Source organism: Pan paniscus, chromosome 8 (genome assembly GCF_029289425.2).
Source record: "Pan paniscus chromosome 8, NHGRI_mPanPan1-v2.0_pri, whole genome shotgun sequence".
Classification (NCBI taxonomy): Eukaryota; Metazoa; Chordata; class Mammalia; order Primates; family Hominidae; genus Pan; species Pan paniscus.
In genome coordinates this window covers 62,195,915-62,221,931 of record NC_073257.2, presented here as the reverse complement: position 1 = coordinate 62,221,931, position 26,017 = coordinate 62,195,915, and the positions used below count along the sequence as shown (strand labels likewise).

The following is a 26,017-nucleotide window of genomic DNA, read 5'->3' as shown; positions in this document are numbered from 1 at the left end:
CTATAATCATGCCACCGCACCCCAACATGGGTGACAGAACGAGGTCCTGACTCTAAAAACAAACAAACAAAAAACGAAACAAAACACCATGTGTTGTAGATTCAGTTTTTTGACAAAGGTGACACCAGGGAAATGAAAGGTCTTTTATATTTTTTTGCACTAGAGTCAGTCTGAACATATTTCGTTGTTGTTGTTCCTTAGTATAAAATACCTAGAGAAATATTACAAGGATTCTCTAAAAAGAAAGTACTTTCGTAAAGGCTTTATCCACGACCAACTGCCTATCTTTAGGTCCAAGTTCTATTTATCTAGTTGAACAACCACAGTTACAAAGTACCAAAGTTCTGGAAAACATATTCACAAGACCGAAGAGAGGCAAAGGCAAGATATTTATGCCTCTGTATACCTTGATGTTGCCTATTTCCTTTCCTATAATTCTTACCTGGCTTCTTTCTTCATGTCTATATATCACCTTTAAAGTTCAGCTTACTTCCTAGCTCCTAAAGATGGTTTCCTAGCCTGTCCCAAGTCATATTTATTTCTCACTTACATGCAATATTACTGAATATTCTGCCCTGACGGCTACTTGGAGGCTCAGAATATGTCGCTGTGTACTAAAAAGTTAACTACGGGCTTGCTATTTGGAATACATTTACTCCCAAAGCTGGGCTCTACTCTTAAGGGTCAATCACACGGCCCACCACACACAAAACGTACGAGGCTTGGATATAAACCTAAGAAAACATGCATCATCTCGCGACTCCAGGTCAATCACGGACAGCTTCCCCAGGAGATCCGTGGCCCTTTTTTAGGCCTTTCTATCTTGAAAGAGCAGCCATGCAGATACACTAACCCCACCACTGGTACTTAAGCTTGTAAACGCCAGCAAGGAAAAAAAAAAACAACAACATAAAACATGGGACGCGCAACTTTAGTGTAAACACAAGAACCAGTCAGAAATAATCGCAAGCTAGGCCCCATACTTACGCGGGACGCCAGCCAAATCCGCGTGCGAGTAACCTGCTCCGCCGGCTCCGAAAAAACCGGCCAATACCCCTGTGGTTTTGTCGCCGCTTCCCCCGCCTCCTTCCATGGTATCGCAGCAAACCGAGTGGTTCCCGCCGCTGCCTCAAGCATGGGTGGTCCGCTGGGCCGTTACTTCTCAATAACAGCGGGTAACCCCGCGTTGCCAGCGCCTACTTCATACGCTGACATTCCGGGCGCCGGTTCCCGTTAAGCGCCACACTTCCGCTTTGCGGCAGTGTGCGCCCCGGTAGCCGGAAGCGCCTGACGGCAGCTTTCCGGTGGTGGGAAAGTGAACGAATCCCGAATCAAAGCGGCGCATTGAGGCAGGTGGGGTGCCAGTGGAAGAGGGAAGGCAGGCGAGTGTTTACGGCCTGACTTGGGAGGCCGGCGGATCAGCAATTGCAGAAGCAGGCAGCGGCAGAGAGGGAATGGTGCAGGCAGGCGCTGAGAAGGAGGCGCAGTCCATCTCTCTCAGGGTTAGTGAATGAGGCTCTCCGCCCGGGCCGGCCCGGGGACAGTGCGCTGCTGGTCCCAGCATGAATGCGGGCCCCGGCTGTGAACCCTGCACCAAGCGACCCCGCTGGGGCGCCGCTGCAACTTCGCCGGCTGCTTCGGACGCCCGGAGCTTTCCCAGCAGGCAGAGGCGCGTCCTCGACCCCAAGGACGCTCACGTGCAGTTCAGGGTCCCACCGTCCTCGCCAGCCTGCGTCCCAGGGCGGGCGGGACAGCACAGAGGCAGCGCCACCTCGCTTGGTACGTGGGAAAATAAAAATCTTTGTCCTTCGCCTCGGCCCGAACCTTCTGGTCTCAGTCTGAGGACCCAGGGGCTCCAGTCACTCCTTTCTGGTCTTGTGTGCATCGTCACTCTGAGGTCCACTTGCTGAGCTACCAAAGCCACTAGTGGGTGAATGGGGCCGCATTTTTCCCAGTGCGATTGATGTGAGAAACTCTGATGAGCAGTCACTCACAGGGCGGAAAATGGCAGGAGACTCCACCACCTGTTTGCTTCTTCAGGTTTGATTGAGAAATTGCCTTAGTCGTCAAGGAGATCTAATTGTGTATGTAAAACAGTAGGGCGCTCCAGCCTCTAGATAGGAAGAAAACAACTTCACTTGTTCAGATTCTGGGTCCCAGGATGCAGAGCTATTAGTCTAAGCTGGCATTGTACCCGTCCCTGGTATACAGTGTTGAACGAGAGAAACTTGGCCTCTGCCTTCATACCTTAAAATCTATCTGGAGAGATAGACAATAGCAAAAGTTAATATAATAAAAGGTAACGGATGTTCTGATAGATGAAGGACAGATTGTTTTACCTAACTGAATTTATGGAATCGAAAATAGTCCTCCAGAAGATGAGATGCTTATTCTGAGGACTGTAGAATGAGTAGGAGTTAGATGAAGAGGAAGTAAGAAGTGTTTCAGGAGTGCAATCGAGGCCGGGCGCGGTGGTTTTGCCTGTAATCCCTGCGCTTTGGGAGGCTGGGGCGGGTGGATCACCTGAGGTCAGGAGCTCAAGACCAGCCTTACCAATATGGTGAAACCCCGTCTCTGCTAAAAATACAAAAAATTAGCCTAGCGTGGTGGCGGGCAACTGTAATCCCAGCTACTCGGGAGGGTGAGGCAGGTGAGGCAGGAGAATCGCTGGCATCCGGGAGGTGGAGGTTGCAGTGAGCCGAGAGGGCACCATTGCACTCCAGCCTGGGCAACAAGAGCGAAACTCCGCCTCAAACAAAACAAAACAAAACAAAAACAGGAGTGCAATTGATATATAGAGTGAACGCAAGAGAGTGTGAGAGACGAGGCTGCAGGGTGGTACAGAAAAGTCAGATCAAATTGGATATGTAGACATTGCTAAGGATTTTGAACTCTAAGGGCATTGATAAGCTACTCAAGGGTTTTTAGTAGGGGAGTGACTTGATTAGACTTATTTATTTGTTGAAAAGTCTGTGTGGCTGGTGTGTGGAAAATAAAGAATGGATTGAAAAGGAACTCAAGTGGAGCATCAAGACTCAGTTAAGGAGTTAATCTAGGTTGGAAATAATTGTAGCTTAGGCCTGGATGCTGGCAATAGGGAAGGGGATGGATTCATGAAAGAATGGGATACTTGAGAAGAAATATTTCTGTGCTGGTGAAGTAGATTGGGGAGTTCGTGGCATAAACATTATAATGGATGCTATGGGCATAGATAACATAAACATGTAGAGAAAGTAAAGGTGACCTAGGGCAGAAGCCTTAGGAACACCAAAGTTTAAGAGTAGACTGAAGAGAAGCGGCTGTAGAGGTGGGAGGAAAGCCTGGCTCGTGTTGTGTCAGACAAAGGAGAGCATTTCAAAAAGGTTGCATTCGTTAACAGTGTAAGAGGCTGGGCAGAGCTCGGGCAGTTCTCTGGTGAAGAGTCTACACTTAGATGTCTTCAAACTTAGGGGCAGTACCAAGTAGACTTGCACTAGGCCTTGAAGGATGAGGAAGATTTGCTGTATAAATCAAGAGGAGAAAGAATTATACACGCAGAGGGAATAAGACATGCAAAAGTTGGTAAGACTGGAGCATAAGATGACAGAGGAGTGTCTGATGAGGCTGGGTGGCAGACAGGAGCTTATGAAGAAACTGAAATTCCATTTTAAGGAATTTCAACCTTATTCTGTGGTTAATGGAGAAACCACTAAAAAGCTTTTAAGCGTGGGAATACCATTTGGTTAATATTTTAGAAAAGTGGCTTTTGGACTTTTCTAACTGCAACCCACAGCATAAATTTTATCCAGTACACAGAGTAAGAAATATATGTAACCTGGCAAATAAGCCATATTTATAACTGAAATAAATGTTTCATGAAATAATACTTAACCTTACTATGTGTGATGCATTCTTATATTGTCTGTTATTTCATTGAAAAATGACTGGTCATTTGTAGTTTGTAGAACACTGGATAGTCAAGGCTGTAGACAGGGAGACTAGTTGCAAGAAACAAATAGCAGTTGTCTAGTAAGCGATGTGTTTAAAGGGTATGAGGAAGGGATGGATTTAAAATTTAGGATGTAGATTTCAGAGAACTTGGTATAGGGGAGAGGGAACTGAAGGTGAACTTCAGGTATACGTTCAGGTGTACTTCAGCTTCTGTGACTGGATAATTTGTGGTTTCATTAACCTTATTTGCATGTAAAGGAGGAGGACTTAGTTGCAAATAGGGGTGAGGGCAGTCAGTCCTCACTGGTTGGATCTTAATTAAGATTTCTGCAGAAGAGGTACCAAATGAATACTTGGGGCTGTATTTCGCATGTTTAAATGTTTTCTGTATACCTGGCACAGGACACCAATTAACAGAATGTTCGAAGACTATATTTGTATCAAAAGCCCATTGTTTGAATTTTTGGGATTCCTTTAGGAACTTGGTATTTAAATTTTTATATATAATTATCTTAGGACAAGTAGGCGGGGTAGCGAAATGGATATTTATTCAGTATCTTTAAATTTTATATTATTTATCTTCCTGGACATATTTCTTGTATTGACTGAAATCGCTAATTTTGCTGGGCATGCACCTGTAGTCCCAGCTACTTGGGAGGCTAAGGCAAGAGGATCACTTGAGCCCGGGAGTTCCCGTCCAGCCTGAGCAACATAGCGAGACCCCACTTCTGAAAAAAGAAAAAAAAAAATCTGCAAACCTGCATATTGGCAGAACTCAGCATGTTATTCACATTGTGATGACGCAGGTTTATCCAGATGTGTTGCTATAGACTTTTTGTGAAAGTGGAATGTTCCTTTGACATGCAGGTGAATTTTATTGCATTTTGTGCCTTTTGGCTGTATCTATAGCTATTAATTGAATGACTTGCTGATTAAAATATACTGGGTACTGAATAATGTTGCTGATGAGAGTAAATGTAAATGGTGTGAAGTCAAAGTTGGAGAATTACTGATCTCAGTGGAAAAAAAAAAGACTGGGTGGAAATGTCGGGAGATAACATATTGAGTGCTTTGTGAGGCTGAACACAATATTTTCTCTAATTTTTGCTTTGTAATTGATCCACATAACCCTTAGAAGTAGGTGTTGTTAGCTTCATTTTCTGGGTGAGGAAATAAAGGCTTAACGAAGTGAAGCAACTGGACCAAGGTGGTACTAGTAAGTGACTGAACAAAGATCTCAATCCAAGACTATCTGACTCTAGATCTTGTATCTTTTCATCACTTCTTATTGCCACTCTTTTTGCCTTGCTGTGACTATTTCTAGTTAAAATTCCTAGGAAACCTGGAAAGCATAATTTTATGCTTACTTTAGGAGTAAGAGGGATAAAGCTCTGACACAGTCCTGTGGTGTGCTGGGAAGGAAACCTTAGGAAGCCAGAAGCAGTGATATTGCAAAGAGCAGTAAGCAGTCCTTTCTCTGAGGCCCTAAGAAGGACTGATCAATGTTTTATTAGCAGAAGATACTGGTTCCTTACCTCTTGCTTTTCCTCCTTCATCCCTTCCCCAGGCTTCAGGAAGCCTGAAACTAGAGAGAGAACACATTCTCAGGGTCAGGGCTACAGGAGAGAGCTCTCTTCTTCTTTGCCATCACTGTAACACTCCTGGTTTTTCATGAAATGATGTGTGCAGTCTTTAGGTTCTGTAGACTCATCACAGGAGTACGTGCTTCGTGTGTGTTACAGGAACCTAGTCATTGCATCTTAACATTAATCCTTGTATTTATGGAAAAAAGATGTTTTAACTTCTAAACCAACTCAAAAAATGAATGTTTTGGCATATTACTGGTTTGTAATTTGAGGATTTTTTTTTTTTTTTGAGACAGAGTCTCACACTGTCGCCCAGGCTGGAGTGCAGTGGCGCGATCTCCGCTCACTGCAAGCTCCACCTCCCGGGTTCACGCCATTCTCCTGCCTCAGCCTCCCGAGTAGCTGGGACTACAGGCGCCCGCCACCACGTCTGGCTAATTTTTTGTATCTTTAGTAGAGACGGGGTTTCACCGTGTTAGCCAGGATGGTCTCAATCTCCTGACCTTGTGATCTGCCTGCCTCGGCCTCCCAAAGTGTTGGGATTACAGGCGTAAGCCACTGCGCCCGGCCCAATTTGAGGATTTTCTAAACTATACTTGCTGTATTTGATATAAAGAAAATAAATAGAGAATACACAACTATAGAAAAAGTTTCAGAATTAAATGGTTTATCCTCTTACTCCCTCTGACTGAAGCTCATTTTTTCTCTGAAGCCTGATCTGCTGCAGAAAGCTAAATAAAATCGTGGAAGTAATGGTGTTTAACAATAAGAAATCACTATGCGTGATTACTTTTTTGTGATAGAAACTATTTTTGAAACATTAATCAAAGATTTTTACTAGCTGGATTATAAGTATTTTGTGGAAGGTAAAGATTATATAGCAATTGAATATTTTTCTGGTATAAAATTCTCCCCATCTGAAATGTATTTCGATTATGCCATTATTTCAGTGAAAAATAAACCATTGATTTTTGTATATTTGAGCCTGCATCTGTTTTGCTCCATATGGTGTTTGAGGAGAGGTAGGTAAATAAGAAAGATCCTGTGACTTAGGATGCTAAGATTCTTACATTGCAATTTAGTGAGTATCTCAAATCTTAAACATTTGCGAATGTTTAAGATTTTATTTCTGATACTAAAATATGATGTACATTTAATCCCTATTCAGTATATTAAATTTTGACAGCACACTTATTTCTAATGATTATATAAAATGTGGCTTGTATTTATTTATATTGCGTCTCCCTCTCCTGAGCTATCAATTCTACTTTTGCTACTGTCTGCTGGTGTGTTGGGAAGGAAACCTTAGGAAGCCAGAAGTAGTGATATGGTTTTCTATCTAGTTACTTCTTTGGCATCTCAAATTTAGTATAGGCAGAATCGACCTAATCGTATTTCTTCCCTAAACACAATTCTCTTGTATTCCATATTTCTACTTAAGGCTGTCATCATTTTTCAAGTCTCTCAAGCTCAAAGCTTAAAGTCACTTTTAACTTCCCCTATTATTGTGAAGTCTGTAATGACTCTCCTCACTTTTACTACTCTCACAAGGACTAGTTTATGTTCTTGACCAGTAACTGTTCAATCTAGTGGATCATCAGAATCACTTTTGGGAAAAAAAAAATAGATTCCAGCTCCCCTCATGCCTTCATCCTACTCACATATAGATTCTGATTCAGAAGGACTGGGGTGTGGCTGGCTTCCTGATGATCCAGATAGTTTGGGAACCACTGACCTGGACTAGTAGCTTCCTCCCTAGTTTCTGGCAATAAGCTCTTCCCTCTTGCCCCTCAGATTTATCCTCCAGGCTGTCATGCATGACTGTGAACCTCCTAGATGAGAGGAATCATGTCTTTCAACACGTTTTTTGTGCTTCTCTTTGTGGGTCATTCAAGATCCTATTGTATGGTATGATCCTGGCTGACTTTTCAACCATATTTTCTTCTGCTTTCTTTTTAAGTTCTTTATATTTCCCTGATATTGGTGCCTTTGCTTATAATTTTCTCTTTATGTGACTGCATGTTTACTTTTCAAGGCATAAGTCAAGCCTTACCTTTTCCAAAGAAATCTTACCGATTATGCCCATGTTCTCCTGTTCACTGAAGTAGTGTCTTCCTCAGAAATAACCTTAATTCCTTTATCAGGACCTCTTTTAATAATCATGATAATTAAGAATCAACATTTACTAAGCGTAAACCAGATAATGCCCTAAACGCTTTACATGAACTATTTTACTTAATTAAGCCTTATCTCATGAGAGATAGTTATTTTGCATGTTTACAAATGAGGGATCTGATACAGAGAAATGATCCCTCACAGAGTAACATAGGAAGCTAATGGGAGAATCAGGATTTGAATGCAGATGTTCTGATTCCATAGCCTATGCTCTTATCCATTAGGCCATACCAACTCTTTTAGGCACCAGTCATTTTCTACCCTGTGTCATATGTATTAACATTTATGTTCCTGTCTTACCCATATACTTGAGGGCAAATACTTGAGTTATTAATCTTTTGTTTAACCCGTAGAACCTAGCATAGTTCCTTGCATGTACAATATGCTGTATATGTTTTCTATTTGAAGGAATGTATGAATATACATTTTTTTTTATAGTTTTCAAACAAAAGACTATTACCAGTTGGATGGACACTAAAGGAATCAAGACAGCGGAATCAGAAAGGTATAGAAACATTCCTATGTAGAGAAATGAATAATAATACATGGATGTTTTATCTTGTTGCTTTAATATTTTGTCTCTTTGTTCATGCTTTTCTGTTCTCCTTTATCTATGTTAATTCAAAATCAACTTATAAGTAATTTTTTAGAGAGTCCTGTGTGCCAGGGACTGTCCTGTATACTTGAGATACCGAGATGAGAGAGGAATAGTCCGTGTCTTTTTTTTTTTTTTGAGATGGAGTCTCACTCTGTTGCCCAGGCTGGAGTGTAGTGGCATGATCTCGGCTAACTGCAAGCTCTGCCTACTGGGTTCACGCCATTCTCCTGCCTCAGCCTCCCAAGTAGCTGGGGCTACAGGCGCCCACCACCACGCCTGGCTAATTTTTTGTATTTTTAGTAGAGATGGGGTTTCACCGGGTTAGCCAGGATGGTCTTGATCTCCTGACCTCGTGATCTGCCTGCCTCGACCTCCCAAAGTGCTGGGATTACAGGTGTGAGCCACTGCGCCCGGCCAGTCTGTGTCTTTAAGATACTTACAGTGTAGCAGTGGCCACAGACACAAAAACACATAATTACTGCCTGATGTGATAGATGCAATAGTAAAGGTATGAGCAAGGCACAGTGGTGGTTAGTGTGTAGAAGAAACAAATGTTCAACTTTACCTTTGGTCCCTAAAGGAAGACTGCACAGAGAGGTGAGTGACATTTATGACTTGAAGGAAAGGCGGGTGTTTGCCAGACACACAGCTGCAGGGAGGGCATTAGGGATCACATACAAAGACATGGAGTCATAGAAGACATGCTGTGTGCTCAGCTGACCACAGGGAGTTTAATTACTGCTGTGACACTGGGGGTATGATTGGATAAGTGACTTTTTTGTATTATAAGTTGTTTTTAGTTCTTTCTGTTCTCTTGTAGTTTGGATAGTAAAGAAAACAACAATACAAGAATAGAATCCATGATGAGTTCTGTACAAAAAGATAACTTTTACCAACATAATGTAGAAAAATTAGAAAATGTTTCTCAGCTAAGTCTTGATAAGTCACCCACTGAAAAAAGTACACAGTATTTGAACCAGCATCAGACTGCAGCAATGTGTAAGTGGCAAAATGAAGGGAAACACACGGAGCAGCTTTTGGAAAGTGAACCTCAAACAGTAACCCTGGTACCAGAGCAGTTTAGTAATGCTAACATTGATCGGTCACCTCAAAATGATGATCACAGTGACACAGATAGTGAAGAGAATAGAGACAATCAACAGTTTCTCACAACTGTAAAGCTTGCAAATGCAAAGCAGACTACAGAAGATGAACAGGCCAGAGAAGCCAAAAGCCACCAGAAGTGCAGCAAGTCTTGCCATCCTGGGGAAGACTGTGCAAGTTGTCAGCAAGATGAGATAGATGTGGTGCCAGAGAGTCCATTGTCAGATGTTGGCTCTGAGGATGTTGGTACTGGGCCAAAAAATGACAACAAATTGACTAGACAAGAAAGTTGCCTAGGAAATTCTCCTCCATTTGAGAAGGAAAGTGAACCCGAGTCACCGATGGATGTGGATAATTCTAAAAATAGTTGTCAAGACTCAGAAGCAGATGAGGAGACAAGTCCAGGTTTTGATGAACAAGAAGATGGTAGTTCCTCCCAAACAGCAAATAAACCTTCAAGGTTCCAAGCAAGAGACACTGACATTGAATTTAGGAAACGGTACTCTACTAAGGGCGGTGAAGTTAGATTACATTTCCAATTTGAAGGAGGAGAGAGTCGCACTGGAATGAATGATTTAAATGCTAAACTACCTGGAAATATTTCTAGCCTGAATGTAGAATGCAGAAATTCTAAGCAACATGGAAAAAAGGATTCTAAAATCACAGATCATTTCATGAGACTGCCCAAAGCAGAGGACAGAAGGTAATTTTCTCTCAGCAGTATCTCTCCAATAGCATAATATGCTTTATAGTTTTGTAAGGGAGTTTAACGAAGCTGTGATTTCTAGTAAAGCAAAGAAGTGGTTTTGTTTCTTGTTAACTACTTATGCTAAATTTAAACCTAGACTCCAAAGTTTAAACTCTAAAAAGGCTAGAAACAGAAAACAAGAAATAAAATAAATATTAGAAATCAGATTTTTAGTTTCATGAGTTTCCTTTTGGTATTTATGGGAATTACTAGAACATGAAAATACTAGGTTGATAGTAGCTACTGTTTCTTCAGCCAGACATTCTTCTAGACCATTGTATATTACACTTTTTTTTTTTTTTTTTTACACTTTGTTTAATGCCATGACAGGCAGACAGATGGTATTATACTCACTAAATGAGATAACTGAGATTTGGGTAAGAGAATTCACTGGAATCATGTACCTTCTGAGTGGTAATTCTGGGATTTAAATCCAGGTGTGTCATATTACAAAGCTTATATTTTGCTGTTACCCCATATGGAATCTTAAATCCCATCCATGATTTCTGTGATTTGAGTTTCCTGAGATAGTGCAATCAGCATGCAATAGTGAGTTCACTTCATTGAAAATTACTGTGTAGATGATACTGTGAACCATGACTCATTTCTGTTTTGAGAAGGTGATTTACATGTGTTTGGAACTTTCTTCCACAGACTGTTGAAAATAAGCTCTTGAGTTTTATAAGCTTTATAGGTTTTTCTTTTGATTGTAAATATAAAACATAACGAAGTGAGTGACCAAGTATGGCATACTTTAAACAATAACGTCTGGGTAAGTTTTGTGCTTGTGTATCTAAGGGAATTAAAACAGTAAATAATTTATGACTAAATACATTTGTCTTGACCTTAGAAAAGAACAATGGGAAACCAAACATCAAAGAACAGAAAGGAAGATCCCTAAATACGTTCCGCCTCACCTTTCTCCAGATAAGAAGTGGCTTGGAACTCCCATTGAGGAGATGAGAAGAATGCCTCGGTGTGGGATCCGGCTGCCTCTCTTGAGACCATCTGCCAATCACACAGTAACTATTCGGGTAGGTAGCACCTCTTATCTATGATGAGAGAAGACTGGAAGTCCTTATTTATTGTGATATTTATTAAGTGAGAAACAGACCAAGGCTTAGAAAGTTCTTCTGTTTTCTGCATATATAAAATACTGAGAATTCTACAGAATGGAGCAATATAATGATAACTTAGTATAGAACTTAACAAATTAGCAATCATTATCAGCTGATGGTGAAGATAATTTTTTTTTCCAGTATTTTTAAGAAACCTCATTGGATTCTTTTTTTTTTTCTTTTTACTCAGTTGATAGTATTGTGTACTGACTGCAGAATCCTGCATTCGTCCCTAAATTTCAAAATTACGTATGGTTTAGTGTCCTTAAATCATTATCCAGCTGTGCCTTTTTTTTTTTTTTTTTTTTTTTTTGCTGGAGACCAGAGTTTTCTTATTACTCAAATCAGTCTCCTCGAGCATTCGGGGGTCAGAGTTTTTAAGGATAATTTGGTGGGTTGGGGAAGGCCAGTGAGTCGAGAGTGCTGATTGGTTGGGTCAGAAGAAGAAATAATGGGAAGCTGAAGCTGTCCTCTTGTGCTGAGTCAGTTCCTGGGTGGGGACAAGATCAGATGAGCCAGTTTATCCATCTGGGTGGTGCCAGCTGATCCATCAAGTGCAGGGTCTGCAAAATATCCCAAGCACTGATCTTAGCAGTTTAGGGAGGGTCAGAATCTTTTAGCCTCCAGCTGCATGACTCCTAAACCATAATTTCTAATCTTGTGGCTATTTTGTTAGTCCTACGGTGGCAGTCTAGTCCCCAGGCAAGAAGGGGGTTTCTTTTGGGAAAGGGCTGTTACCATGTTTGTTTTAACATTATATTATAACATTATAACAACATTGTAACAAAACATAACAAAAGACTAACATTATAACATTATCACAAAAGACTATAACGAGGGCTATGGGAGTTACAAGCCAAGAACCTGGACAAAAACCAATGTGAATATCATAACACTATACTAACAGAAACTGTACATATTAAACATATTAAATAATTAAACCTCCTTCCCTGCTTCCCCTAGTTCTTAATAACCTCTTTTGTACTTTTTGTGTGTTCTTGCTTTTAAAAAACAACTTCATTGAGGTATATAAAAATTCACCCATTTTAAGTGCTCGATTTGGTGATATTGAGTCCATTTTTTGAGCTATGTGACCATCACCATAATCCAGTTTTAGATTTCCATCACTTGCTGGGTAGTTTTAAACATTCATCTCATTTATTAGTCAGGTTTTATATAGATTTCACACGCAGTACTAAAAAAAATTGACATGATCCCTTTTAACATACAATTTAGTGTAGATGTGATTAACTATTTTGAAATTCAGAATTCTTTAGCATATTTAGAGGTGAGAGTAACATTGAGCAGAGTTATGGGGTTTGAGCTGAGCTCTAAAAGATAAGCATAAATTTCTGAGGTGCAGTTAGTAAGATAGGAGACTTCCAGACAGATATATAAGATTTATAAGAAAAGGCTGTGTGGTTGAAAACTATCTGTTTTAGAAATGGAAAACAGTGCCTTTGCTGGAGTGTGGAATTTGGGTGGGGAATGAGGAAGAGACTTGAAAATTGGATTGGGTTCATATCACAGGGGGCTTCAAGTGCCAGGAACCAGACTTAAGTCATGTCTGTGCAGACAGTATCTGTGCTGTAGCAAGATTAATCAGACAGCTGCATGTAAGGAAAACAGAAGTGAGGATACACTGGGAGACAGGAGAGGTAATGTAAGAGTCCAGATAAGAGTTAAGTAAGGTAACAGTATGTACCGAATTGTGCCACATAGAGGTGCTTCAGGGGTTCTTTTGAAGTTTGATGCAAATTTCATTTCTAAATTATATTTTTAACAGTGAAAAACTTGTTAAAAAAGAACTGCACAATCAAATTTGAAGATGCTTAATTCCACATTTGAACCAGCTGTTTTTGCCAAGATAACCCATTTTTGTGCAGACCATAGAGCCAAGGTTCCCTTGCTACCATTTATCTGAAGAGTTAGCTTAATATCAAACTAAAGTGTAAAATGTTACCATTTGCAACTGTATAGATGGATGAATCAGGATTTTCTTAATAATGTGTAAGAGAGATAAATGTAAACTAAATGGTAGATTGATGTAAGCTTTAACTCTCATCCCTAACTCCTACTTTCAAATTTTGTATTTAAAACTGTCTCATCATCACTTATTGATATTAGAGTAAGTAAAAGTTACTATAAAAACTATTTTTTTTTTTTTTTTTTTTTTGATGGAGTTTTTTGCTCTTGCTGCCCAGGCTGGAGTGCAATAGCACGATCTCAGCTCATGGCAACCTCCACCTCCCGGGTTCAAGCAATTCTCCTGCCTCAGCCTCCCGAGTAGCTGGGATTACAGGCATGCGCCACCACGCCTGGCTAATTTTGTATTTTAGTAGAGACGGGGTTTCTCCATGTTGGTCAGGCTGATCTCAAACTCCCGACCTCAGGTGATCTGCCCACCTCGTCCTTCCAAAGTGCTGGGATTACAGGTGTGAGCCACCGCGCCCGGCCAAAAACTGTATTTCTAAAAATAGCTTTGGTGTGACTTTAAATGACTTTATGTCAAATTTCTTAGGGAAAAAAGGGATTCTGCTATTTTAAAAAGCTTGAAAATCACTGAGATAATAATCATGGGGATAAAAAAGAAAATAGAAGGTTGCATTATTATGAGGTAAAATTGATAGAATATGGTGAATTCCTAAATATGGGTGACAAATAAAAAGGAGTTGTTGATAATGTATGTAAAATTAAGGTTCTTAGTCTGGATTACTGAGATGATGTTAATGGTGAGGAACTGGAGAAAAGATGGACAGAGGGTGTTAAGTGATATTTTAGCTTTTTCTCTTCCTCCTCTCTCCTACCCTCCCACAAAGAAAACCCAAACCATCCTGCACTGTCATTATATCTCTCTAATATCTACCATCTCTACCATCAAATAATCTCTATAGTTAATGTTTCTTTCTTAGATACCCAGGACCCTTGAGTTTTTAAAATCTTCTATTTTATTACAACAGCAATGCAAGACTATTGTAAAAAATACACAACTATTATATGAAAGCATGTAACTCAGAAAACCCATCTGTCAGTCTTATTCCCAGAGTTTAACAATTTGTTGTATTTTCTTTTAGATTCTTATTCCTGAATATGATAATAAGATATAAATGTAATTAACAGTTACTTAATAGCAGTATTTAGTTACATTATTAAGATTCCAGATGTTAGTAGTTACAGATTTTGAAATAGTAAAATGAAAGTTGGGCATGATAGCTCACACCTGTAATCCCAGCACTTTAGGACACCAAGGCAGGAGGATTGCTTGAGGACAGGAGTTCAAGACTAGCCTGGGCAACATAGGGAGAGCCCATCTGTACAAAAAGTTAAAAAATTAGCCAGGCATGGTGGCACATGCCTGTAGTCCTAGCTACTCATGAGGCTAAGGCAGAAGGATTACTTGAGCCCTGCAGTTTAGCCTGGATGACAGAGTAAGACCCTGTTTCTTAAAAATAAAACCAACATTTAGCTTTAGAAATGTAAGGCAATCTGAAATTGCACTTAGTGGTCGATTTCCAACAAACACATGCATACGTGCGTGCATGCAAACACAGAGCCACACACAAAGCATATTACATGTATGTTCCCCTTTTGTGAAGCTCAACTGGTACCTATGCTGTTTTATCAGATGATATGGAACATCCTTATAAAATCACCTTTGGGACGTTCTTATGAGGGTGAAAATACTTTCAGCATAACTGCTGATTCTGTCACATCTGACTTTTTTTTTTTTTTTTTTTTTGAGATGGAGTCTTGCTCTGTCACCCAGACTGGAGTGCAGTGGTGTGATCTCGGCTCACTGCAACCTCTGCCTCCCAGGTTCAAGCGATCCTCCTACCTCACCCTCCCAAGTAGCTGGGACTACAGGTGCATACCACCAACCTCGGCTGATGTTTGTATTTTTAATAGAGATGGGGTTTCGCCATGTTGGCTAGGCTACTCTTAAACTCCTGACCTCAGGTGATCACCCGCCTGGGCCTCCCAATGTGCTGGGATTACAGGTGGGAGCCACTGTTCCTGGCCTTCTTTTTTTTTTTTTTTTTTTTTTTTTTTTTTTTTTTTTTTAAAGAGACAGGATCTCACTCCGTCACCCAGGCTGGATTGCAGTAGCAGTGGTGTGTGATCTTGGCTCACTGCAGCCTCCAACTCTTAGGTTCAAGCAATCCTCCCACCTCAGCCTCCTGAGTAGCTGGGGTTACAGGCATGTGCCACTACACGTGGCTAATTTTCTAAATTTGTAGCTATGTTGGCCCAGGCTGATTTTGAACTCCAGGCCTCAAGTGATCCTCCAGCCTCAACCTCCCAAAGTGTTGAGATTGCTGGCGTGAGCAACTGTGCCTGGCCACATTTGACTCCATAGACATTTCTTTTCTCCTTGGAATATACTCATCCTTTGGCTCCGTGATACAATATAATCCTAAATTTCTTTCTTCCTCCTTAGCCAATTCTTATTTTCCTTTTAGGCTGTTCTTCTGTATGTGACAAGTAAGTGTTGTTGGAGTTCCTCAAGCCTTTTTCATAGGTCCTTTTTTCTTCTGTCTCTCTCTGATTGGTCTCACCTACCCTTGTGGTTTTAGTGATCACCTATATAGATGACTCACAGGTTTATTTTTCTTTCTTTCTTTCTTTCTTTCTTTCTTTCTTTCTTTCTTTCTTTCTTTCTTTCTTTCTTTCTTTATTTTGAGACAGAATCTTGCTCTGTCGCCAGGCTGGAGTGCAGTGGCGCAATCTCAGCTCACTGCAACCTCTGCCTCCCAGGTTCAAGCGATTCGTCTGCCTCAGCCTCCTAAGTAGCTGGGACTACCGATGCGCGCCACGATGCCTAACTAATTTTTGTATTTTTAGTAGAGATGAGGTTTCACCATGTTGGCCAGGATGGTCTTGATCTCTTAACCTTGTGATCCACCCTCCTCAACCTCCCAAAGTGCTGGGATTACAGGCGTGAGCCACCACCCCCGGCCCAGGTTTATTTTTCTTAAGTTGCAGTGTTACTAAACTGAACCTGAGTACACTCACCCAGTGCAGTAAAGCCAAACACCGACACTGACGTCTGTAGCAAGAGAAGTAGGGGTGTTTGTTTGCAGGGCACCAAGCAAGTAGAATAGGATAGCTATTGCTTAAAACCTGACCTCCCCAATGGCTTACAAGCAAGATTTTTTAAAGGCAGAGATATATTCTAGGAAAGCAGAAGTTATTGGCAAAATCATACATCAATACGTGGGAGTTATATATTGGTTTGGTCCCAAAAGGCAGGATATCTTGAAGTGGGGTTGCAGGATTCAGAGATTCTTTGATTTGCGATTGGTTAAGGAAGCAAGGCTTTGTCTAGAAACTTGGGATCAGCAGAAAGGAATGTTAAGGTTTGGCATGTGGGTGTCACTGTCTCCAGGCCCCTCAGGAAGAAATTTAGAATGAAGAACGTCAGTCAGAGTTCAGTCTTCAGTTCCCCCTTATGTGATGATGGTGGTTGGCACTTTCCATTTGGCAGGGGTCTGAGTTTCTGAAAAATAACTCAGGGACCTATGTCAAGATGTTATCTTTATTTTCTATAGGGAGCAACACATCTTGTGGCTCTGACTTCCATGAGTGGCTATTGGTTTAAGCTGTTATTACCTCCTTGCTTATCTGGTGGCTCATTTACTTCTCAAGGCTAGATAGGTGCCTGGAATTTCCCTTGAAGGTTTCAGATATGATGAGGTTTCTCTTCAAATAACCTGATCAGTCTTTTATTCTTTAATTCATAGTGCCCCCCTTCCTTTTTTCCTTTTTCTCCTTTTTTCCTTTTTGCCTTTGTTAGATGCCCAGGCATGTCACAGTACCAAGCATTATCAATACCAGCTCACATTCCTTTCCTTATTTGGAAAGAGAACTAACTTTCCAGCTTATTACAGACATGCCTTCCCCTTTCCTCTCCGCTTTCTTTCACATGCCCACCTTATCTAAAAAAATCAAATGTTTAGCTAACCGGAATTAGTTTAGATTGTACGACCCGACCCCAGCCAATGGGGAAAGGGTACAGGGGCAGGACTTGCGTCAGGAATAAAGGCTCTTGTGCCCCTTTGTTCAGGTGTGCTCTCATGGCGACTGGCCAAGGAGGCACTCCTCTGTGCAGAAGTAAAATTGCTTTGCTAAGAATCCTTTGTTCGAGTGTTCAATTTCCTTAGGATTTTGAGCGTTATTCCTAACAAAGGGATTCGAGATTTTCTTTTATTTCCTTGCTTGAGGGCACTCCTGGCAGGCCCCTAAGAGGGCTCCCTGCTCTGTCTCAGCAGATGTTTTTATGAAGCTGCCTGTTTGACAGTCTTCTTTCCATAGTTCTTCCCTTTTTAAGGAATGTTGGTGAATAGAGTCAAACTCTGTAAAATATTTAAAGAAATTTATTCTGAGCCAAATATGAGTGACCAATGGCCTGTGACACCGCCCCAGGAGATCTGAGTACATGTGCCCAAGGTGGTCAGGCTACAGGTTGGTTTTATATGTATTAGAGAGGTATAAGACGTCAATCAATACATGTAAGATGCATATTGATTTGGTCCAGCAGGCAGGACAACTCGAAAGGGGCTTCCAGGTCATAGATTCTCTGCTTGGCAATTGGTTAAAAGGGTTATTATCTAAAGACCTGGAATCAATAGAAAGGAATGTCTGGGTTAAGAAGGGTTTCTAAAGACCAAGGTTTTATCATGCAGTTGATGCTTGTAGGTAACAGGCTTCAGAGCTCTTACCAGATGCTTCATTACTTCTCTCCTGGACTGGATCAGGGAAGACCTGGAAAGGGAAGGGGATTCTCTACAGCAGCAGTCCCCAACTTTTTGGCACCGGGGACCAGTTTTATGGAAGACCATTTTTCCATGGGTTGGGGGATGATTTCAGAATGAAACTGTTCCACCTCAGATCATCAGGCATTTGTTAGATTCTCATAAGGAGTGTGCAACTTAGATCCCTCACATGCACAGTTCATAATAGGGTTCTTCGTCTTATGAGAATCTGATGTTGCCACTGACCTGACAGAAGGCAGAGCTAAGCCTTGCTCACCTCCTGCTATGTGGCCTGGTTCCTAACAGGCCATAGACCCCTAGTCCATGCCTGTCTGCATTCCGGGGGGTTGGGGACCCTTGCTCTACAGAATGTAGATTTTACCCACAAGAGACAGTTTAGCAGGGCCATTTCAAAATATTTCAAATAAATACATTTTGGGGTAAAATACTTCCATTTCTTTCAGAGCGTGGTATCTGTCATGTTGGTATCTTAATTGCTATAAAGAGTCTGCCTTGTCAGTCTTAAAGTACCTGTTTTAATGTTAATGCTGGTCAGTCACATCTAAATTTCAAAGGGAGGAAGGTATAATGAAGCATGTCCAACCACCCGTTCCCATCATGGCCTGAACTAGTGTATGGGGTTTGCTTTAGAATGCCCTTGGCTGAGGGAGGGGCCCATTCAGTTGGTCGGGGGGCTTAGAATTTTATTTTTGTTTCACCCTTTTCCTTGTTAATTTTTTAGCCTTTAGAGTTAAGCTCAGTTGCCACTTCCTCAAGGAAGCCTTACCTAAGTTTACCAGATAAACTAAATCTGAGCTGGTCTCATAACACAGTGTTCCTCGTATTCATAACATATTACAAGTGAAATTATATATTTATGTGATTATGCTCTGCAGTGAAGTATTCATACATACTACCACATGGATTAATCTTGAAAACATTATGCTAAGTGAAAAAGGCCAGACACAAAAGGCCACATATTATATGATTTCTTTTATATGAAATATCCAGAATAGGCATAATGTTAAACTTTAAACCATAATCTCTTTCTCTTACCAGTGGCAAATCTATATGGGTCTGCAGCAATGTTAATACTCCTCCTTAGAAGAAAGGATTTGATTGAGAGGCATAAGGCAGAATGAGAGACCAAGGCAAGTTTTAGAGCAGGAGTGAAAGTTCATTAAAAAGCTTTAGAGCAGGAATGAAAGGAAGTAAAGTACACTTGGAAGAGGGCCAAGCGGGCGACTTGAGAGATCAAGTACACAGTTTGACCTTTGACTTGAGGTTTTATATGTTGGCATGCTTCCAGGGGGTTGTGTCCCCTTCTTCCCTGATTCTTCCCTTGAGATGGGCTGTCTGCATGCGTGGTGTGATTACTGGAGTTGTACACATGCTTGCTTGAGGTATTCTTCCCTTACCAGTTGAGTGTTCTTATAAGGTCATATATCAGTTAAACTTCGCCATTTTGCTCCCTAGTACACATGCTGGAGCTAACTTGCCCAACTCCTAAGATCTTAACAGGAAGCTGCTGATCACCAATTTCAGATTTTTCTATCTATTGGGTGACTCCTTTCCCTGGCGCCAGCTGCTTCCAATTATTTTAGAGAGGCAGTTTCACAACTCCCTGTGCATCACTTGAGGGTTGTCTGACATTCCTGGTAGTGGTAGGGGCCCTGTCCTGCCCTGCTCATGTCTGACTGGCTACCTACTGTACCACTTCCTCAAACATTTACTTAATAGTTATTATAGTAGCATATGTGTGTATATATATATTTGCATGTATACGCGTACACATGTACACATGCCAGGTTCTATCTTACATATTCAGAATACAAAGTTAATATGATTATTTTCAGGAAGTTTGGGATCTAGTGAGGGAGAGGAAGACAAGTGTGCTCTAGCATGATAATAATCTAACAAAACAAGATGAATAGCTGCCTACTTTGAAGTTTCTAAAGACTTCATAAAGATAATGAAAATCTGGCAGAGCTATGAAGGTGACAATAGAGATTTAACCAGATACAGTGGGGGAGGTGGCAATTGGTAGTAGTGGTATTAAAAAGAGAGGCCACAGTAGTATGTATACAGGCATATAAATATGAAAATGAATTTGCTATGTTTAAGGAATTTTAATTGTTGTTTAAGACTTGTTTGGAATGAATGGTGTTTTGATAAGAACGTATATGAAAATCAGGATGACACTTAGAATCAGAGTATAGGCGTTATAGCATTAGAAGCCTGGGAGTTCTTTAGAAAGGGTTTTATGGGGGCTAGATGTGTCTAGCAACAGCTGGAGTTAGGGAGAAGGATGGGAAACACTTAGTAAAAGCTGAGGCAAGGAAGGATTCCTAGGGGATATGGAGCTAGAATATATACTATATCTGGTGACTTGGACCTGGTTGAATGGAGGTGAGGAATGGGAAGAACTGAAGGGTTCTTTGGTGATTTCTTGCCTGGGAGCTGGTCTCTATTTTATAGCATTTGCTTTGGTTACTTAGGATTATTTTATAGAAGATACATTTTGTTTTTATGCACTGACAATTTTGTTTACCCTCAATTTCAGGTAGATCTTTTGCGAGCAGGAGAAGTTCCTAAACCTTTTCCAACACATTATAAAGATTTGTGGGATAACAAGCATGTTAAAATGCCTTGTTCAGAACAAAATTTGTACCCAGTGGAAGATGAGGTAAGAACAAAACCGAGATTCTTTTAGTCTCTGAAAAATGGTTTGGTACTTGCTTGTTTGACCTTTGATTCTGTGATGCAAAAGAACTTAAAATAGCTTCCTCATATGTTTTTCTTTTTTCCAAAAGAATGGTGAGCGAACTGCGGGGAGCCGGTGGGAGCTCATTCAGACTGCACTTCTCAACAAATTTACACGACCCCAAAACTTGAAGGTATGTTGTTTTTTACCATTCTTGCCTCTTTATGGGCCCTGTGTCTCCTCTTTCAAAGACTTTTTGGTCTTAATAGACTCAGGTAGCAACATTCTTTAGATGCAAAGTGCTTGCTTCCTGGCACTAAGGAAGGCTCCTTAGAGACATTCTACTAGGAAATGAGAAGAACTGAGAGTTGCAAATGCCTTGCCTGGAGCCACACAGAATAATTTGGAGAACCAGGAATAATACCTCTGTTTCTTGATTCCCCATCCAATTTCCTTCAGTTCAAGCTTCTCTTTCTTTTTTTTGTTTTAAAATTATCATGTTTCTGAAATATCTTTAAAAGTAAATCAGGAAAGAATTATGACTTCAGCAATATTTGCCCAAAGGGAAGCTGAGTTTCCCAATGATTAAAGTGTATGTTAAGCATTCTGGTTTTTATTGCCCTTAATATAGCTCCTAGCAGTTTAATAATTTATTAATCTTATATTTTGGCAATAATTTATTTTTGATATATTTATATTTCATTTATGACTGCAAGGGTAACTAGTAGATTGTTTTTCTAATATCTAAAATATGAGTGAGTGTGTGTGTGTATATATATATATTTATATTTTGGGGGCACTATAGCCATGAAAACTTTTAATGTTTTTATAAATATAAACAGTGACAGAATTTTTTATACTTCTATGAAAATGAGTTTTATTTTCTTTCAGAGACTTAATTTGTTGTGTATAGTTTCTCAGCTTTCTTAATATTTTCTACTGATACTTGCAAGTTATTGTTAAACTTTCTATACCTTTCTGTAGCTCCTGTTTTTTTTCTTTACATGGAAAACATTGATATGTTATACCATAATGTATTTTGAAGGCTTTATTCCTTGGGGACAGTGTTTCTCAATCTTCTAATGGGCTCTTTTTTTAAAAAAAGAAAAAAAAAGCAGACTGTTTATTTTTCTTTTTTACAGTACAAATTGATTTATTTAAAACAGTTAAAAAAACACAACAAAATAGAGATTATCATTAGAATTATTAATGGTTTGTTAAAAATCAGGTAGGATTACGGGGTAAGAAATGGTATTAGGTGGGAGGAGCACCTGACTAGTTCTAAGGCTTTAGATACAATGCAGTTGATTACGTATTAATTCAGCCATTCCATACTGGGGATAGTAGATGGGGGATCAGTAATTTATCTGCAGGGAACTCCTACACAGATCCATGAAGACCTCCCCAGTGCCATCCTTTTCCACTCCTTAGACCCTAAAACCACCTGGGTGACAACATTTCCGTCCTTCTTTCTCCACCCCATTCCCTATCCATATATTCTTCCCACACCTAAGGTGCTGTGCAAGCTGAGAGCAGTCTGCTCTCTGCAGCTGGAACATACACTGTTTTGGCTACAGGGATCCTGTGTGACTAAGAAGGTTTTAGGGGCAGCCTTATTTTAATATTTCAGGTTAGCCATGAGTACAGTCAGTCCCTTCCGTAACACAATTTAGATTGTCTTGAACACAAGTATCAGGTGAGGGATCAACCCTGCCTCCAGCAATACCAGCAATACGCTAACCACTCAGGCTCACAGCTACAAAAAGCAAACTCTTTAAATGGAAACAATCTCAAGTTCTGCTAGAGTTTGCTTAGTTTTAGTATAATGTTAATTATGTGTATGCAAACATACAACTAAATATAAACTCCATATATATATGTATATATATACGTATATATACGTATATATACATGTATATATACATATATACATGTATATATATGTATATATATACATGTATATATGTATATATACATGTATATATGTATATATACAGTATATGTGTATATATATGTGTATATATATATATACATGTGTATATATGTGTATATATATATATATATTTTTTTTTTTTTAATTTGAGGCTGGGTCTTGCTCCATCACCTAGGGTGGAGTGCAGTGGGGTGATCACAGCTCACTGCAACCTCTGCTTCCCAGACTCGAGCGATCCTCATCTCAGCCTTCTGAGTAGCGGGGACTACAGGTATATGCCACCATGCCCAGACTAATTTTGTTTATTTTAGTTTTTTGTAGAGACGGGGTTTCTCTGTGTTCCCTAGGCTGGTCTCCAACTCCTGGGCTCAAGTGATCCACCTGGCCTTGGCCTCCCAAGGTGCTGGCTGGGATTATAGGCATGAGTCACTGCTCCCAGCTAACTCCTTATACCTGTAGTGCTTATACAGCTATATCAGTTTGATTTTTTTTTAAATTTCAGGTATAATGAACCATCATTTGATTTGTATTTATTATCACAGTGAAAACAATTTGTAGTCATTATTCCTTTTTTTGCACAGAAATTTTCAAACCGCTGATCCAAACCCCAAAATAGTATGCTGAGAAATTCTTTAAAATACTACATAAAGAAGAAATTATTTTACAATTATTACTTTTCCTACTAATCATGAACAGTTGATGGATGTTGGTGGATACAAAGATGGGATCCTTATATAGAACATCAGATCACAGTGGCACGATCTCAGCTCACTGCAACCTACACCTCCCTGGCTCAAGCAATTCTCGTGCCTCAGCCTCCTGAGTAGCTGGAAAAAAATCTCAAGTTCTGCTAGAGTTTACTTGGTTTTAGTATAATGTTACAGGCATGTGCCACAGGTGCATGCCACCACACTGGGCTAATTTTTTATATTTTTTGGCTGAGACACTGGGTCTTGCCATGTTACCCATGCTGGTCTCTAACTCCTGAGCTCAAGTGATCCACCTGCCTTGGCCTCCCAAAGTACTGGGATTACAGGCATGTAATTACCACATCTGGATGAAGGTTCGTTAGAATTTAACATACCTGTACTGTGGTGTATAGTAGGACAGCTCAATCTTTTCACTATTTTTTCTATTAATAGTACTAGCCTTCATTCGTACAGTGTGTTGTTATTTGGCCATTGTTTTCTAAAAACAAAATTATAAACTCACATAGAAGCAGGCTGCCCAGGAATACTACCCAGAGTCCATTTGATGAACACTATCTTAGGTTCTTTATTTTTATTCTTCTAAACAGAGGCTGTTTTTAAGAATTTTTATATTTCTTCAACTGCAAATAGAATAATTATAGTGAGGCCAGGTGCGGTGGCTCAAGCCTGTAACCCCAGCACTTTGGGAGGCCGAGGCAGGCAGGTCGCCAGAGGTCAGGAGTTTGAGACCATCCTGGCCAACATGGTGAAACCTCATCTCTACTAAAAATATAAAAATTAGCTGGGCACGGTGGCAGGTGCCTGTAATGCCCGCTACTCAGGAGGCTGAGACAGGAGAATCGCTTGAACCTAGGAGGCAGAGGTTGCAGTGAGCCGAGATCATGCCACTGCACTCCAGCCTGGGCAACAAAGAGCGAAACTCCATATCTGAAAAAAAAAAGAATAACTATAGTGTTTTAACTTACACAGTCTGCTTACTTCTCTAGCAATTCCTTAGTGCACCATGATTATTTCAGGAAGGGGTAATTGCTTTAATCTGAATTTCCTTTTTGCGTTTCCCTTATGGTAGATTCAATAGAACAGAGTAATCCATTGAGATATTTTTCTGTCTGCTTATGGTAATTGTTTCCTTTGCTGAAAGAATGCTTTGAGAGAGGAAGAGAGAAACATTAAATCCCTCTAATTGAATATAATGATCTTTTTGCTGTTCATATACCATTTGATGTTGGATTTAGAGGGATTAGAGACATTCAGAATTTTAAAAAGTAATAGTGTCCTCAAAAGTTGATTTACACAGTAGTACTTATATAAATAATGTGTGTGATAATTTGCACAGAAAGAATTTTTTGTGCTTATTGTGAATTATGAATTATAAAGAACTTACTCAGTAGTTGATAACTCAAGAGTACAGAGTAGTATCCAGTTTTTCTAATGACAAGCAACCTCATGGTGGACTACTTTTGAGACTTGAAGACTGAAGTAAAAATAAATACAAGCTAAAGCTTAATGCTAATTATAAAACACTAAAATAATTAGAGAATTACAGTGAAGAATTAGAATGCAATTGCTACTTAAAATTTTTTTCCTTACCAACTTTGAGGAATAATAACGTATAGATAAGAAAGTTTATCCTTTTAAAGTGTGTCATTTGATGAGTTTTGACATTTACACATACCCATGAAGCTCCCATTATAATCAAGATACAGAATGTTTGTATCATCCCCAAAGATTCCTCTCCCCACTTTGCAGTCCATTCCATTTTCTGCTCTGGCCCCAGACAACTACTAATCTGTTCTTTTTCACTATAGTTTACATTCTGCATGAATTGAATCATAGTGGGTATGTCTGGCTTCATTCACTCAAAATGAAGATAATTTTGAGATTCATCCATGTAGTTCAATATATTGATAGTTTGCTCCAGTATATGCATTGTTTATTCCTTCACCTATTGATACACATTTCTATTTAATACTTTATGAAGTTTTGAAATTAGATACCAGTGATTGGAAAAAAAAATCCTTAAAATCTTTTAATTTTTTTTTTTCTTTCTTTTTTTTTTTTTCTGAGACAGGATCTTGCTCTGTCACCCAGGCTGGAGTGCAGTGGTGCAATCTCGGCTCACTGCAACCTCAACCTCCTTTGCTCAAGCGATCCTCCCATCTCAGCACCCTCATGTAGCTGAGACTACAGGCACGCACCACCATGCCTGCTTAATTTTTGTATTTTTTTCTAGGGATCTTGTCATGTTGCCCAGGCTAGTCTCGAACTCCTGGACTGAAGCGATTCACCTGCCTCGGCCTCCCGGAGTGTGCTATGATTACAGGCGTGAGCCACCGTGCAGGCCAAAATCTCTTAATTCTTTTTTCTTTTTTTTTTTTTTTTTTGAGACGGAGTCTCGCTCTGTTACCCAGGCTGGAGTGCAGTGGCACAACCTCGGCTCACTGCAACATCTGACTCCCTGGTTCAAGTGAGTCTCCTGCCTCAGCCTCCCGAGTAGCTGGGATTACAAGCATATGCCACCACACCCAGCTAATTTTTGTATTTTTATTAGAGACATGGTTTCACCATGTTGGCCAGGATGGTCTGGATCTCCTGACATTGTGATCCGCCCACCTCAGCCTCCCAAAGTGCTGGGATTACAGGCGCGAGCCACTGCGTC

General features: G+C 40.2%; 2 protein-coding genes across 16 annotated transcripts in view; one reads left to right on the top strand and one right to left on the bottom strand.

Moving 5' to 3' along the window:
* The window catches only part of TIMM23B (translocase of inner mitochondrial membrane 23 homolog B), a 45,550-nt gene extending 44,279 nt beyond the window's left edge, over positions 1-1,271 (bottom strand). For 6 of the 11 annotated variants that reach the window (XM_057298892.2, XM_063607383.1, XM_063607382.1 and 3 more), the window contains exon 1: positions 988-1,250. In XM_057298892.2, coding sequence (XP_057154875.1) covers positions 988-1,093 — 106 coding nt within the window. In that variant the 5' untranslated portion in view covers positions 1,094-1,250. Of the gene's footprint in view, positions 1-987 lie in introns of all 11 variants that reach the window. The other 5 variants (XM_063607384.1, XM_063607386.1, XM_063607389.1 and 2 more) reach the window with 2 other exon arrangements.
* Positions 1,261-26,017, top strand: part of PARG (poly(ADP-ribose) glycohydrolase) — a 129,794-nt gene continuing 105,037 nt past the window's right edge. The window contains exons 1-6 of one of the 5 annotated variants that reach the window (XM_055092787.1): positions 1,261-1,779; positions 8,130-8,196; positions 9,110-10,096; positions 10,992-11,179; positions 20,579-20,697; positions 20,825-20,908. In XM_055092787.1, coding sequence (XP_054948762.1) covers positions 1,563-1,779; positions 8,130-8,196; positions 9,110-10,096; positions 10,992-11,179; positions 20,579-20,697; positions 20,825-20,908 — 1,662 coding nt within the window. In that variant the 5' untranslated portion in view covers positions 1,261-1,562. Of the gene's footprint in view, positions 1,780-8,129; positions 8,197-9,109; positions 10,097-10,991; positions 11,180-20,574; positions 20,698-20,824; positions 20,909-26,017 lie in introns of all 5 variants that reach the window. The other 4 variants (XM_055092788.1, XR_008619926.2, XM_055092789.1 and 1 more) reach the window with 4 other exon arrangements.